The sequence below is a fragment of the Castor canadensis genome, chromosome 15, assembly GCF_047511655.1.
Source record: "Castor canadensis chromosome 15, mCasCan1.hap1v2, whole genome shotgun sequence".
NCBI lineage: Eukaryota > Metazoa > Chordata > Mammalia > Rodentia > Castoridae > Castor > Castor canadensis.
In genome coordinates, this window is record NC_133400.1 from 12203541 (window position 1) to 12219513 (window position 15973).

General features: G+C 39.0%; 1 protein-coding gene across 5 annotated transcripts in view; it reads left to right on the plus strand.

Annotated features, from left to right (window-relative positions):
* Window positions 1–15973, plus strand: part of Wdr59 (WD repeat domain 59) — a 104509-nt gene that overhangs the window by 55454 nt on the left and 33082 nt on the right. For 3 of the 5 annotated variants that reach the window (XM_074055652.1, XM_074055654.1, XM_074055656.1), the window contains 9 exons: window positions 1138–1294; window positions 5064–5143; window positions 6366–6522; window positions 6624–6748; window positions 7816–7980; window positions 9523–9618; window positions 9763–9919; window positions 10649–10718; window positions 14723–14876. In XM_074055652.1, the coding sequence (XP_073911753.1) occupies window positions 1138–1294; window positions 5064–5143; window positions 6366–6522; window positions 6624–6748; window positions 7816–7980; window positions 9523–9618; window positions 9763–9919; window positions 10649–10718; window positions 14723–14876 (1161 nt within the window). The remainder of the gene's footprint in view (window positions 1–1137; window positions 1295–5063; window positions 5144–6365; window positions 6523–6623; window positions 6749–7815; window positions 7981–9522; window positions 9619–9762; window positions 9920–10648; window positions 10719–14722; window positions 14877–15973) is intronic. The other 2 variants (XM_074055653.1, XM_074055655.1) reach the window with 1 other exon arrangement.

Consider the following 15973-nt stretch of genomic DNA (forward strand, 5'->3'; position numbering starts at 1 on the left):
TTGGGGCCCAGCTCTGCTATTTAATGTTTGTGTAGTCTTGAACAATCCACCTGATTTTTCAGCAGAAATTTCTTCATTTGTTGAACATGAAGAACAATTTTTTACTGTGCCTTTCTTTTTTCGTTATTGAGATAAAATTTACCATTTTAAAATGGACAATTCAGGGGCATTTAAAGCATTGTAATCTACTTTCCTTTTGAAATAATGTATAGGATGTGCTTTATAAATCATAAAATGCTACAAATAGAGAGGGTAGACTATTTATCCACCTTCCAGCCCTTTTTTCATGGCCATATTGATAGCTACTGGTTAAAGATAATGTATTTCTTTTAATGTCAATTTGAAAGCAAGCGCAGAGGTGAACAAAGCTATTTTTATGCATTAGGCTGTCACACTGGGACATTGTAGAGCAAAGAAGATAATTGGGTATTAAGTTGTTTTTGCATCTGGGATCACTTGCCAAGAAATGAGACACTGTTCTTATGAAGTAACATCTCTGGAATGTGTTTCCTTTAAAAAAAAAAACAAAACAGAAAAGTCCATGAGTATTATCAGAAGGAGAGGTGAGGATCATAAATTTGCTCTTAGTTGGCTATGGCTGTTCCTTAAATAGCAGTCTAGTTATCCACCATCTGGATCCATTAGCTACCTAGAAGATTGGGTGTTCCTGAGTAAAACATATCAGTCATGGGTTGCTAAGTTTTCCTTTGAGTAAGTGTAATACTGGGGAGTGGGAGGTGAAGGTTCATGTGAGAGGTATGCTTCTGGACTCTCCACATGACAAGAATTGTATTTGCTGCTCTAGGGGTTTTCCCAGTGATCCCTGTACACTCATTCTTCAGAGCAAACACATGGCAAGTAGCTTGGATGTGAAATAGCAGTAAGAGCCATGTGCTCATTGTAGAATTTTCAGGTTCTTCTCCAAGTACTTGGCTTGGCCTTATTTTTCACTTCCCTTCCATAAGCTAGAGAGAGGCTAGATGTGATGGTCAGCTTATGATATTTAGGAAAAATTTCCCCAGATGGATTGGGGTCTTTCATCAACTAATGTATTTTAGTTAGGAAAAGTTCCAACTTGGAAACAGCCACATCTAATTGTCCCTGGAGTAATCACTGCCTTCCACTGTCTTGCTATAGCCTTTCAGCAATGGATTAGTGACTGTGATGGTTCCTCAGCTACGGAGGGAGAATAGCCTGCTCCTATGGAATGTCTTTGACTTGAACACCCCGGTTCACACCTTTGTGGGGCACGATGATGTGGTGCTGGAGTTCCAGTGGAGGAGGCAGAAGGAAGGTGAGTGGGAAGAAAACCACTGCCTGTTTCCTTCTGAGCTCTGGTAGATAGCTGCACAGTCATGTGGTCTAGTAAGGAGGATCAGAACAGAGATGGGCTCTAGGAGCCTATAGGGTGGGGGCCACCAGTAAAGATAGTATGTGGCTGCTGTCGTTCCCCCCAAGTTCCCATCTCTTCTCTGATTTCCAGTGTAGTGTCTCCTGCTAGGAAGAGATCTGCTATAGTAAGAAGTTGATAGAGATTTGCCGTTGGATCATCTCTAGGACTGAAAGACTCTTGGGATCACTACCCTCAGAGGTTCAGGGCATTTTCCCTTTCCTCTCTGTTGATGAAAGAGACTTCTGATGGTCATTAGTACTGTCCACCACATACCTGCATCTCTCTTCACAAACACGTAATGGTATTCTACCTTTCAACCCCTTGAAGATAGATTTGGCCAAATGACTTGCTTTGATAATGGAACATAGGTAGAAAAGATGAATCTCTCTGGGGTTGAAGTGTTAGAGCTGGTGTGCCATTATGCCCTCTCTCTACTTCTGTCATAGTGACAGGCAAGACTCCAGATGGAGCTGTTCCAAGCAGATCCTGCCATGAGGATGAGGAGGAGCTGTAGAGTGAACAGGAAATTCTTGCATTAAGCTTCTGAGATAGTGGTGTTGTTTGTTAATAGCTTAATCTAGTCAGCCCTCAATAAGGCAGTCATAAGAATAAAGGGAGTCAAGAAGCCCTTGGACTCAGTCTCTCCACCAGCTAATCAGATCATTGCCATGATCTCTAAATGTTAGATAGGTAGAACAGAGGCAAGCATGGAGTGATGTGACTCATTCAGCGTCCCAGGAAAGTCTCTAGTGTACCTGAGATTAGAGCAGTCATTGCCTAAACCAGCTTGTTTTAGCCCTCATAAACCTCTTACAGATTTTTTTTTTTTTTTTTTTTTTTTTTGGAGGCAACGTCTTGCTGTGTTGCCAGGCTGGCCTCAGACTCATTCACAACTCTTTTGCATCATCCTCCTGAATAACTGGGATTATAGTCATATATCACCATGCCTGGCTCCTTTTTAAAGAGACTGTGTTTTGTTGTGTTTTTAAAATTTTTTTTCTTTTTGGTGGTAGTGGGGTTTGAACTTGGTTTGAACTTGGGGCCTCATACTTGCTAGGCAGATGCTCTACCACTTGAACTATGCCCCTAGCACTTAAAGAGGCTCTTGATCATCCTCTTAACCTTCCTATTTTTATCTCTCTTGTTTCCAGAAAAATCAGATCTCCTGGTCTGTATTCTATCAATTGCATGCATTCATTTGACTTTCAATCTAATCTCATGCACTTTGCCATAGAAAATAGATGATATAATTTCCCCACTATCTGGCAGGGAAGAATTGAATTGTATCTTTGGATTGAAATAAATAGTTTTAAGTAATCCATTTTAGTTACCTAGGTCACCTTTAAGCTGTTGTAGTAAATTGGAAGTATGTAGCTAACGCCAAAATTTTGATTATAAGTTAAAGTTTTTTAAAATCTATTTTTATTGTGAAATATATCATGTATCTAGAAAACTATAATTTGTTATATGTAATAGAAAATTACATAAAACATGCAGAAGTAAATAATTGTAAATTTGAGGTCTATATAATTCTCACCAAGGTCAAGAGAGAATAATGTCAGGATCCCGGAAGCTTGCTGACCACGGTACCCTTCCTTCTCCCAGAGTGTTACCACCTCTACATTTAGGTAGCAACTTCTGATTTTTTTTTCTTTATGGTTTTTGCCACCAATTTATTTCTTTGCTGTTTATTTACTTATTATTTATTTTTGTAGTGCTGGGGACGAGTTAAGCAAGGGTCTCAGTAAGCAACCACTCTACCACTGAACTACATTACTTGCCCTTACCACCTGTTTATGAATTTTGAAAATAGTTTAGGCTTGCCTGTTTTTGAACTTTTTACAAATTTAATTATGTTTTTCCTTCCTTCTCAACTTAATGTTGCTCTGGTGTATTTTTACTGCCATGTCTTTTTAGTCCATTTTTATTATACTGACTCATGCTTTGATTTTGATTTTGATTTTCACTGTGGAGAAGGATCTCTCAAAGAGGCAGGAAGAGAATCAGGATGTTGTGGCCAAGGGAAATGGGTGCTTCATGAAGGAAGCGGCAGTCATTGGGTTCATGTGTTGCTGAAGGACCAAAATGCAGAGTGAGAGGAAAGCACTTGATTAAGCAAAAAGGGAGCTGGCTGTCCACTAAGAGAGAAGTTCCAAAACAGAGTGAGGCTAGAAGCCAGGTCCTCAGGTAGCAAAAATGGAGGCAGCAGGAACCTCTTCTGTTACCTTTGAAGGCAAGGAATAGAATAAGCCAGCTGGTTGAGGTTGCTGACCTCTTTGAAGGCAGGGAAAAGAGTAAGGAAAGGAGTTGGTGGGAAAGCAAGGGTCCTCCTGGAATGAGTGGAAATGGGGTGGAAGGCCAGGTAGAGGATCTGAGTTCACAAAGCACCTTGGCATACCTTCTCCTCAGTCAGGGGCATGCAAAGAAGCTAGAGGTAGGGTCAGAAACTTGGTGACTGGAAACATGAGGCTGGATGGTGGAACTTGACAAGGGTTCAGAATAGTTTATGCTTTATTAGGCATGCCTATGGATATATTAAAACATTGGGGAGTGAAGTTTTGGTTAAAGTTAGTGACACAGAGGAAGAACTTGTTTTACTGTCCATTCACCCCATTACCTTGGACAGGTCATGTTCTCTATTGCCTCATTTTGAGGGAATTGAATAAAGTCATTTCTAAATTCTTTGCTCTCTAAAGATGGCATGAAAGAGATTGTAGATAATGTAATTATTTTGGTGTCATTACGCTAAAGTGTCCTGATCATTTACAATCTCCTTCATAAAGCACCTCAACCTTTTAAAAATGATTTCCTTTCACCAGACCCAATATGTGAAAATGTGATTCAGTCAATTAAAGATTAAAAGATTAGTTTTCATTTTATTTTATTTTTGTTTATTTATTTTTGTGGTACTGGAGGTTGAACTCAGGGCCTTCACCTTGATCCACTCCACCAGTCCTATTTTTGTAATGGGTTTTTTCAAGATAAGTTCTCATGAACTATTTGCCCCAGCTGGCTTCAAACCACGCTTCTCCTGGTCTCTGCCTCCTGAGTAGCTAGGATTACAGGCTTGAGCCACCAGCGCCTGGTTGGTTTTTATTTTATAAAGAGATGCAAATTATACCAAAAATTCTTTCAAACAGAAAGGTGCCATGATGCATTTAAAAAACAATTCATTTTTACAAAAAATATATTCATTCCCAGCTCCTTAGGAAGACGTAAAGGGAGAACATTTGCAGAGGTGAAAGTTAGTGTGACATTAAATCCCAGCATCACTCTCCACCTGCTGGCTTGCCAGTTGTCATTTCACTTCATTTAAGTTTCTACTCAAATGGAACTTCCTCAGGGAGTCCTTCTAAAAATAGCTCTTCTATCAGTCTTTGTCCTCCTATTCTGTGTGTGGGGGGATGGGGAGTTGTGCCACTTATCACTACCAGACATTTTATTTTATATTTACTTATTTGCTTTTTTCCATTATTAGAATGTGATATCTATAAAGATGTTATTTTATTCATGCTATTTTCCTGGTGCCAAGGTAGAAATCATGGTAAATAAGTATTTGTTGGACATGTGGACATATCAGTGAATGAATGTATCTCACTCCATTGCATCCTGTAACAAAATGGATGTTGAATTCAGAAGAATTTTTAAGATTCTTACTTGATATTTTTAGGGTCCAAGGACTACCAACTGGTTACATGGTCCCGGGATCAGACCTTAAGAATGTGGCGGGTAGATTACCAGATGCAGAGGGTATGTATTGAATACTATGTAGAGGAATCTAAATGTATACATTAGAAACTTAACCAAAAAATGATAGATTCAGTATTTATGGAAGTTGGAGGATACTTGATAGGCACTTAATACATCCTGACTGGTTGACTGAGTGGCTTGTATATGCCACATTGGCTTTGAAGTCTTTATGAGCCAAAGTATTCAGCACTTATGACTGAAAAGCCTTTAAATGCCTTTTTTAAAAAAAATTTTCCTGTCCTATGAAAGTTAGGATCGTACCATACTGAGCAAATGTCCTGTAGTCTTCATTTTTTTCTCTTCTTTTTAGTGGGCTAAGACGTCTACCCTTGCACTCTGCAAATGGTCAAAGCCCTTTCATCTATCAGTACCACTTCTAGGAAATTTTTCCAAATTTTTCTCCATAAATCACAGTGGTACTTAGTATGAATTGCTTTTATAACCCTTGCTCTTCTCTGCCTCTTCATAGGGCTGTCTTCTCATTCAGTAGCAAAATTTCTCGATAGTGAGAACTGGGTCTCACTGGTATCACATCTTCCGTAGTCCTTGGCATATCAGTTTGCATAGAATCAATGGAAAATGCTGGGTAAAATTTACAACACTGCTTAGTGTAAAATCACTCTTGCATTTTGCCTCTTTCAATTAATTTTCTCCAAAAAGTATGCTTCCTATACTTGGAGTGTATAAGTTTATAAATGTTTGAGCCACTCTGCTAGCCTGAGGTTTTGATATTTTTGCCAGTAAGTTAGCCAAATAACTTCATTAAGTCTTGGAATTTGAGCTGGAGGCATGGTTCAAGTGGTAGAGTGCCTGCCTAGCAAGTGTAAGCCCTGAGTTCAAGTCCTAGTTCTGAAAAACAAAAATGACTTGGAATTTAAATTATTTTTTTCTGAGACTTGCATAAACTCTGAATGTGATGAGAAATGTCCAGAGTAGAATAATAGAGTATTATCCTGTGTATTTAACCAGGGAGAGTTGGTGATGTGTAAAATCTATTTTGGTTATGTCAGTTCTTGGCTGACATATCTCTTTCCTTTGTGAGTCCCATTTTTAAGTCAGAACTCTTTAACCAGTTACACTCATCATTTCTGTTGACTTCTCTATCTCCACATCATCTTCCCTTTTGTGGTGCTGGGAATCAAAATCAGGTGTTCGTGCATGCTAGACAAGGACTCTACCACTGTGCTACCTCCCTGGTCCCATCTTCTGTCCTTTGTTACAGCTCTGTGCCAATGACATACTGGATGGAGTCGATGAGTTCATTGAGAGCATTTCTCTTTTACCGGAACCAGAGAAGATCTTGCACACCCAAGATACAGATCACCAACAAAACTCAAGTCAAGGGGAAGAAGAAGGTAACAGTGAAATTGATGTCTTAGGTGAGGGGCCACTCTTTACATTTCAGAGATGTGTGGCATATAATCCAGAGCTTTTTTTCATTTTCAAAAAGTTTTCTAACATTAAACACCTGTCCTGTTAGCCTTTAAGGAAGATCCTCCTTGCAGTCTCTTGGAAGAGAGGAAATCAGATCAACTTGGCCTGCCTCAGACTCTGCAGCAGGAGTTCTCTCTGATCAACGTGCAAATCCGGAATGTCAATGTAGAGGTGAGTTGTAGTTTAATGCACTGTGTCTCATGCTTGCTAAAGGCAGTTTGTGGGAGAGGGGACTGTTTCAGCTTTGATTTTGGCTTAGAAATAGCTTTATTGCTCTAACTGGTAAGTCTGCTTCTTTCTTAATTCCTCAGTTTTCTAAAGAAATAGGCATTTAGCAAATGCAGGCTTTTTTCTGACCCTGTTTTTTTCTCCTAAGATGCTGCAGCTGGGATGATAGGGATGTACCGCCATGCCCAGCTTTTTTCCTTTGAGGTGGGGGTGGGGGGTCTCATGAAATTTTTTGCCCAGACTGGCCTGGAACCACAATCCTCTGGATTTTAGCCTCCTGCATAGCTTGGGATGACAGGCATGTGCCACTGTGCCCAGCTGTTGGTTGAGATGGAGTCTCATGAATTATCTGCCCTGGAGGGAGCAGGGTTTGAGCTTAGGGCTTTGCACTTGCAAACAGATGCTCTACCACTTGAGCCACAACTCCAGTCCATTTTGCCCTGGTTATTTTGGAGATAGGGTCTTGTGAACTATTTGGGCTAGCCTTGAACTGCAGTCCTCCCTATTTCAGCCTTCCAAATAACTAGGATTACAGGTGTGAGCTACTGGTGCCTGGCTTCCAGAGTACTTTTTAAGTTGAATCAGGTTATTTCTTTTAGCATTCCTACTTTATTTTCTCATGTCAAAGTAAATATAACAAGTCTTAGTCAATGTCAAAGCTTTGAGATGAAGCTTTTTTAAGTCAAAATACTTTGTATTTATTAAATCAGTACTACAATTTAAAAATCTTCTTGAAAATGAATTTTCTTCCAAATTCATTTGTCTTTGTAGACTCTCCCTTCACTCAGTTACTAGGAATATGGAGCACTCAGGCAGCTTATTTAAATCCATTTGCATTTTTCTGGGAGTGTAGCTCAGTGGTAGAGTACTTGCTTAGCATGTGCAAGGTCCTTTTTGATCCCCAGCACTGCCAAAAAAAACCATATACAGATAAAAAATAAAAACTCCATTTACACCTACAGACCCTTTGCAATTTGTTTCCAGAGCAGCTGTGAATTTGTGTCTTGCAGATGGACGCAGCAGATAGGAGCTGTACAGTGTCTGTGCATTGTAGCAACCACCGTGTCAAGATGCTGGTGAAGTTCCCGGCGCAGTACCCCAACAACGCCGCCCCCTCCTTCCAGTTTATTAATCCCACAACCATCACATCGACCATGAAAGCTAAGCTGCTGAAGGTGGGGACCCTAGCTCTCAAATTCTCCTTGTTTTTGTAAGACAGGAGCTCTATCCATGTGTATCATTGTCTACACTGAGTTGTGAAGTTGAGTGAGAACTTGGTTAGATAAGATTTGGAAGTCACCTGATCCCCACACAGTGCAGTATTAGTGACAACAACTATTAGACCATTCATTTTGTGTAGAACAGTGACTCTTAACTTCTTTGGGCATGGCTCAAGTGGTAGAGCACTTGCTTAGAAAGTGTGAGGCCCTGAGTTCAATCTTCTGTACTACAAAAAAACAAAAAGTCCGTAAGAGGAGCTGTGCTATCCTAGAGATAGGCTATCTGGCCTACTTGCGGGAATGGTGTGTGGACAACTGTCTGGGTGAAGGTGGCACAGCCTGGCAGCCTGGCTGGTCCTCCACCCTGCAGGTTTGTGAGAGCTAATCATGAACTTCCACAAAAAAGCCCTGTGAACTGGGTGACGACACACCCTTTTCATTTTGAGCTATGTCATGGGTGAGGGAACTAAAATGTCCGGACAAGCCTGAGCTGACCTGGGTGTTGCTGATCTTCTACCCATTTTGGAATTATTCCATGTTGTCGTGGTGTTATGTGTAACTAGAAAAATTTCAAGTTACACATAACTCGTAAGAATCTATGAAAGGTTAACTATTCAGATTTTGTGATATTTGACATTTTAAGTGCTGAATGTTTCATTGCTTAGTTGGGGTACATATAAAAAAAGATAGGTTTTATAAATTGGCATAAGATGTTAGGATTAGGAAGTGTTTTTAAAGGTCCAATTCAGCACAGACCAATAGAAATACAGTGGAAGACATGTATAATTTCAAATTTTCCAGTAGCCATTCTAAAAATATTTTAAATTTAATGAAGCAGATAATTTTGGTAATATTTTTAATTTAATCCAGTATATCCTAAATATTATATCAATGTATAATCAATACAAATTGAGATAGTTTACACTTTTTTTGGTACAGAAGGTCAGTCTTTGACATTCCCTGTTAATTTTACACTTACAGCATCTCTTAGTTTGGACTAGGCATGTTTCATGTTCTTCATAGCCTCATGCAAGTAGTGACAACATAGGTCCAATCTATACACTGTCTTCAGGTGAATGTCAGTTCATATCTATAGTGTATGCCTTAAAATGTTAGGATTTATAGACAAAAGAAGTCAAAAAAGAAAAGAAAATCATTCCCTGGTTCATATCAGTCCAGCCAGTAGGTATTATTTCCAAGGTATTGAGATTTTTCATGAAGGGGGTGCACTGGGAGAAGAAGGAAGGGTAGAATTCACCAGGAAGAAAAAGTAGTGGTTGTATTACTAGCACCATCCCTTTCAAAACCTGCCTGGGCTGAGGTAGTTGCTTCTCCAGAAGGCCATATAAAAGATAGAATAAGGGTGATGTGCTTGAAACCTTAGGCCTAACCATGTTTCATTCTCCCTGTACCACCATGCTTCTGACCACTTTGCAGAATAAAGCCAAGCAGGAGAAATATGGTGCTCCTCCTGACTGTGTCTTGGCCTTTTTCTAGATCCTGAAGGACACCTCTCTGCAGAAAGTGAAACGCAACCAAAGCTGTTTGGAGCCCTGCCTGCGCCAGCTTGTCTCCTGCCTTGAGTCTTTTGTGGTGGGAAGCATGAATTTGTTGTAACAGCCCATGTTTTGATGTCTTGTTTCATTTCTTCTGTCCCCATTTTGTAATATTGCCCCTATTTTGTAATTCATCTTCAAGACATATTATAGGTTTTAGTTTGTTGATCTCTAATTTCAGAACCAAGAAGACAGTGCTTCTAGCAACCCATTTGCTCTCCCAAACTCTGTCACACCACCCTTACCAACATTTGCACGGGTGACTACTGCCTATGGATCATACCAGGATGCCAATATTCCTTTTCCTAGGACTTCTGGGGCCAGGTTCTGTGGAGCAGGTTGGTCTCTTTGTTCTTTTTTTTTGCGGTACTGGAGCTTGAACTCAGGGCCTACACCTTGAACCACGCCACCAGCCCTTTTTTGTGATGGAATTTTTCAAGATAGGGTCTCGAGAACTCTTTGCCCTGGCTGGCTTCAAACCTTAATCCTCCTGATCCTGCCTCCTGAGTAGCTAGGATTATAGGTGTGAGCCACAGGCACCTAGCTTCTTTGTTCTTTGATTCTAGATTTCAAGAGAGTGTAGCCAAGAAAGTCATAGGTTCCATGTAAATGTCTTTATCAAACAATTTTTGTTTTTAATTTCCTAAGAACTCAAAAAGACATTTTTCTTTTTGATAAACGTGGTGTATGGTATGATGCCAAATTGGTGTCTGTGGGCATATCCTAAGACTGTTCACTAGAATATGTCTTAATTTTTTCATTCTGATGAGCCTGGATTTGAGTCTACTGAGAATTCTAATTCTTAACAGATAGGTCCTGTAGAAGGGATATGTGAAGCACCTGTGAAGACTTTATCCCATCTCTCCTGGACCTTGGGGATTCTGACTTTTTGTTCCTGTTTAAAAAAAAAAAAAAATTACTGTAGTCAGGAACTTTTGCAATTTATGAAAATGTGTCTTATCCTTCAGGCACATTAAGACAGAAGAAAGATTACCCAGTCCTCCCTTAGGATTCCCCACCTCCAGCTTTTTGACACTGATGTGTATATGTGCTGTTTCCTTTGTCAGGTTACCTAGTATATTTCACAAGGCCCATGACAATGCATCGAGCGGTGTCTCCGACAGAGCCTACTCCCAGGTGAGTCTGGGAGATACAGAAGGAATCTGCATCATAGGACCGGAAGGGGGCAGATATCTGTAAGGGTCACCAAGTCTGTCCTTGGACAATTTGTTTTAGTTCTTCAGTGAATTCCCATTGTAAGATTCATTCGTGAAAGATCAAGGTTCTTTAAATTACAAACAAGGTGAGATTTTTACTGCAAAGTTACTGCTAAACCACTTGGAGGATTCACTTGATAAAAGCTGTTATCAAACAAGGCAGATTCAGAATGGGATGTGGCTTAGTAGTAGAGCATGTCCTTAGCACATGCAAGACCCTGGGTTCCGTCACTAGTACTGGGAAAAAAACAAGGCAAATTCTTTTTTCTGTTTCTAAAGTATTATTTTTTAAATTGCATTATTTTATTTAATATTAGATCAACCCAAAGACTAACAAAAAAGATCTGTATCTTATAACACTTAATGTGACATTTCTAATATTACCAAAATATGTACAAATTTTAAAAGTTACATAAAAAGTATGTTGGAAAAACTCAATGCTGACGTTTTAAATTAAATTTGAAAGCCCTCTAATTTTCTATGTGCCAGGAAGAGCCACTATTAATGACAGAAATGTATCTGTCATCTTCATTATTTCTCTCTCTCTTTTTTTTTTTGGCAATTCTGAGTTTGAAGTCATGGCCTCACAGGCAGGCCCTTTACAGTTGAGTCACATCTTCAGCCCTTTCTGCTTTAGTTCTTTTTCAGATAGGGCCTCCTATTTTTGCCCAGGTGAGATTAGACTGTAATCCTCCTACCTATGCCTTCCATGTAGCTGGGATTGCAAATGACATGTTCAGTCCTCTGTGCTTTTTTTTTTTTTTTGGAATGGGTAATATAGTGTGGCAGATAGATATAGGGACTTAAGAACCAAACTGAGCTGGGCATAGTGGTATATGCCTATAATTTCAGTACTCAAAAGGTTGAGGCAGAAGGATCATGAGTTTGAGGTCAGCCTGGGCTACATAGTGAGACCTGTCTCAAAATACAGAAAAGAACAAAAAACCCCAAAACAAAACAGAAACAAAAAACCACCTGGGCCCAAATTTTGATCCTAACATCCTGTGATTGTGGGTAGCTTATCTAAACTGCTTTAGTTTCTTTAGCAGAAACATGAAAATGCTACCTTGAGTTGCCAGGAAGGTTAAATGTGTTAGTTCTGTAAGGCATTGAAAACATTGCCCTGCACCTGGGGAGTGCTTAGTTTATTTCCTGTTCTGACCACTGTTTTTTTAAACTTCAAGAAGATACTGAACAGCAACCAAGATAACTTGGAAACCTTCCTGCTATAAACACCTGATGAATATATTGGCTATAATACCATTAGCATTTCTTTTAGCTAACAAGAAGGGACCAAAAGCAGTGTGTGAGTAGACACTGCTGCTTGACTGGGAGGTTGCAGTACAGGCAGATAAGACTTTGACCTACAAGAACTGGGGGTTAAGTAACGAGAGAACCCCCTGAATGACACTAGATCCCATGTTCAGAAGGTTGGACTAGAAAACAATCACCTGCTCTCAAGGGTAAACAATGAATATCTGCATCTGGACTTTGGACCAAATGTTCTAATAGGAACATTTTTCAGCCAGTGGTACTTCATTGATGTATAATTGACGTATCCATGCTGAAGTGTTCCGCTCAGTGACCAACACTCAGATCAAGATACAGAGCATTGCCATTGTCCTTATTCCTAAAAGTTCCCAGTTCCTTTTCCCAGCCTCTTATCACCCAGAGGAAACCACTGTCCTGACTTCTGTCTACCAGAGTTTAGTGTTTTTTGTTGCTGTTTATTTTTGGTTTTGGTTTTTAGTAGTACAAGGGTTTGAACTCAGCCTTGAACTTGATAGGCAGACACTCTACCACTTGAGCCACACTCCCAGCTTCCATAGTTAGTTTTGCCTATTCTTGAACGTCATTGAAATCGAATCATGCTTGCAGGAACTGTTTTGTGTCTGGCTTACTTTGCTCAACTTAATGTTATTGAGCTAGATCCCACATGGCTACATGGATCAATAATTGCATTTGTGAATATAACACACAGTTATTCATTCTCCTTGTTGATGGACATTTGGATTGTTTCCAGTTTGGGGCTATTATGAGTAAACCTAGATGTACAAGTCTTTTTATGCATCTGTGTATTAATTTCTTTACCAAGGAGTAGAGGAGTAGAATCACTGAGTCATAGGATATGTGTATTTAATTTTATGAGAAATTGCCAAAAAGTCTGTGCACAGTGGTTATGCCATTTTGATCTCACACCAGTGATGTTTCAGAGCACACGTTGCTCCACATTCTGTTTCATTTGTATTGCCAGTCTCTTCAACTTTAGTCATGGTGATGGGTGTGAAACACTATCTCATTGCAGTTTTTTAAATTTGCATTTCCATAATGATCACTGTCGATGCCAAACAGTTCTGTTGTTCCTTTGACCATTTGAGTATCTTTTGTGATTTACCTGCTCAAGTGTTATGTACTGTTTTTGGGCTGTATGTCAGATTTATTTGTGGTATTTATCTATTTTGGGTCATACATCTTTTGCTGAATGTGTGTACTGATTTTCTCCTAACCTGTGGCTACTGTTTCTCCTTTAATGATTTTCAATTTTGATGATATCCAACTTATCAATTAAAAAAATTTTTTTGAGACAGGGTCTTGTTATATAGTCCAGACTGGCCTTAAACTTTCCATCCTCCTGCCTCAGCCTCCCTAGTCCTGCCATAACAGGTATGCACCACCGCACCCAACTGTCACTTTTTAATTTGATTTGGTTAGTGATTTTTGTATTGTATCCAAAAAATCTTTGCCTACCCCAAGATCACAAAAATATTCTTCTGTATTTTCTTTGAAAACGTTATAGTTCTAAATTCCTTGTTTAAGGTCAGTGGTCCATCTCAAATTAATTTTTTCTGTTTGTATGTGAGGTAAGGGTGAAAATTTGTTTTATTTAGTAGACATAGACATTTGTTCTAGCACCATTTGTGAAGATTTCCTTCCTTTATTAAATTTGTATCGATGACTTAGATGAAAGTCAGGTGGTGACATATCTGTGGTCTGTTTCTGGACTCTAGTTTTCCCTTTGATCTGTGTTTCTCCTTATGCCAACACTGCTCATAATGCATCCTCATCTAGTAAATCTTCAGATCTGATCCTGTAAGTCTTCCAACTGTGTTGTTACCATTTATTTTTGTGTTGCTATTCCAGGTCCTTTTTCATTTCTGAAAAATTATAAAATCAGCTTCCTTTTTTACTAGAGAAAGCCTGCTGACATTTTTATTGGAATTATATCAACTCTGTACATCAATTCAGAGAAAACTGATGTTTTAACAATATGGAATCTTCTTATTTGTTAGGATGGTATATTTCTCCATTGTGTATATTCTTTAATGTCTCTCATTACTCTCAGTAATATTATGTATTTTCTTTCTTTTGTTTTTTTTGAGACAAAGTCTTGATATATAGCCCAAGCTAGCCTCAAACTCTCAAACTTGTGATGTAGTCCAGGCTGGCCTTGAACTTGCTATCCTCCTCCTATAGCTTGCTGAGTGTTGGGACTACAAGTATATGCTGCCATACCCAAAATATTTTGTATTTTCAATTCACATTTTTTTCATTAAATTTGTTCCTAGGTATTTGATGTGTTTTGATGCTATTGAAAATGAAATTTTCTCATTTTTCAAATTTTTGTTTCTAATATATATATATATATATATAGAAATAGTGGATTGACCTTGTATCTAAATTCACTAATTAGTTCCAGTAGTTTTGTAGATTCCTTTCAATTTTCTGTGTATACAATCATGAAAGTATGCTGTGCTTCTGCAGATAAAGCATTTTTCAGTTTTGAAAGTTTTATTTGGTTCTTTTTTTGGAGTTTCTGTTTTTTCCCATGTCTTTTTCTCTTGTCTTCATCAAGTACTAAGAATAGCACTACTTAGAGTGTGAAAGATTACAGTCAGAATGGATAATTCTCCTTCTCAACTACAGATCTCTCTCGGCCTTGTCTGCTTATCATACTGGCTTGATTGCTCCAATGAAGATCCGCACAGAGGCCCCTGGGAACCTTCGTTTATACAGTGGGAGTCCCACTCGCAGTGAGAAAGAGCAAGTCTCCATCAGCTCCTTCTACTACAAGGAGCGGGTAAGTGTCAGAGCCCTTGCCTTTGATTCTTCCCCTGCTCCTGGATTCTTGTTCCTTGTCCCCCGGCCTGCCATTCACAGCAGCTCAGTTAGTAAGCCTTTGATAGTACTTCACTTTCTTAATTAGTTTGTTCAAGAAATGCCATTGCTTTGTTCCTTCCAGTTGGTTTTAATGACTGAATTGTGTGTTGAGGGGAACAGGGATTAGTTCTGATAGTCCATATTCTTCACTCCCCATTTAACCATGTCCTTGTAATCCCTATTAGAATAATGTAGCTTCAGGTCTCCCTTGTTATTCTGATATTTGTCCACATATTAAGGGATATTTCTAAAGGCTTGGGATCTTGACATATTTGGAAGTTTGTAGTCGTGAGCAGTGTACAATTGACCTCTAAAAGGTTTTCTGTTGTACTAAGTATACACTTAGGTACTTATTTGAGTGGATCAGTTTATATGAAAATTTCTGAACTTATCCTGTTACAGGGTTATTAAAGAATTCATTGTCCCTAAAGAAGTTATCATTAAGCTGGCAGACTGCTTTGGTAACAGCAACATAAGAGTATGCTTTTAGCTGATATGTTTTAAGCAAAGAGTTCTCCCTGGGTACAAACTCAGTCTTTAAGAATTTTTTATTGATATTGCCCATAAGTGAGAAATAACAGATTAGTTATAATTAAAAATCATTTTTTAAGAACTGAATTATTTTAAATTTAAAAATGTTATATGTTAGAAGTATCTTCACTTCTCTTGCAGTGTGGTGTTTACCTTTGGCTCAGCCTATAGCTGATCAGCTCTTGGGCTGTATGTGACCGAAGTGAGGGTCAGCAATTGGTATTTGGGACTGGGTCAGTCTTGGGCAAAGCCACTCAGTTGAATAGGGAGAATGACTTTTTGTTGCCTTCCTGGCCAACTTTCCATAGCCCTTTTCTTGCATCTCTGATGGAGTTCTGTATTCCTCTTCCTCCAACCCAGCTATCACAGACCTTCTTAGAACACCTTCCAAACTATTTCCTCCCCAAGTCCTTTACGTTCAAAGATATCAGCTCTTTTTGCTTTCTCTATAAACTAGCAGGTAGCTTCTCTTAGATGATTTGATAA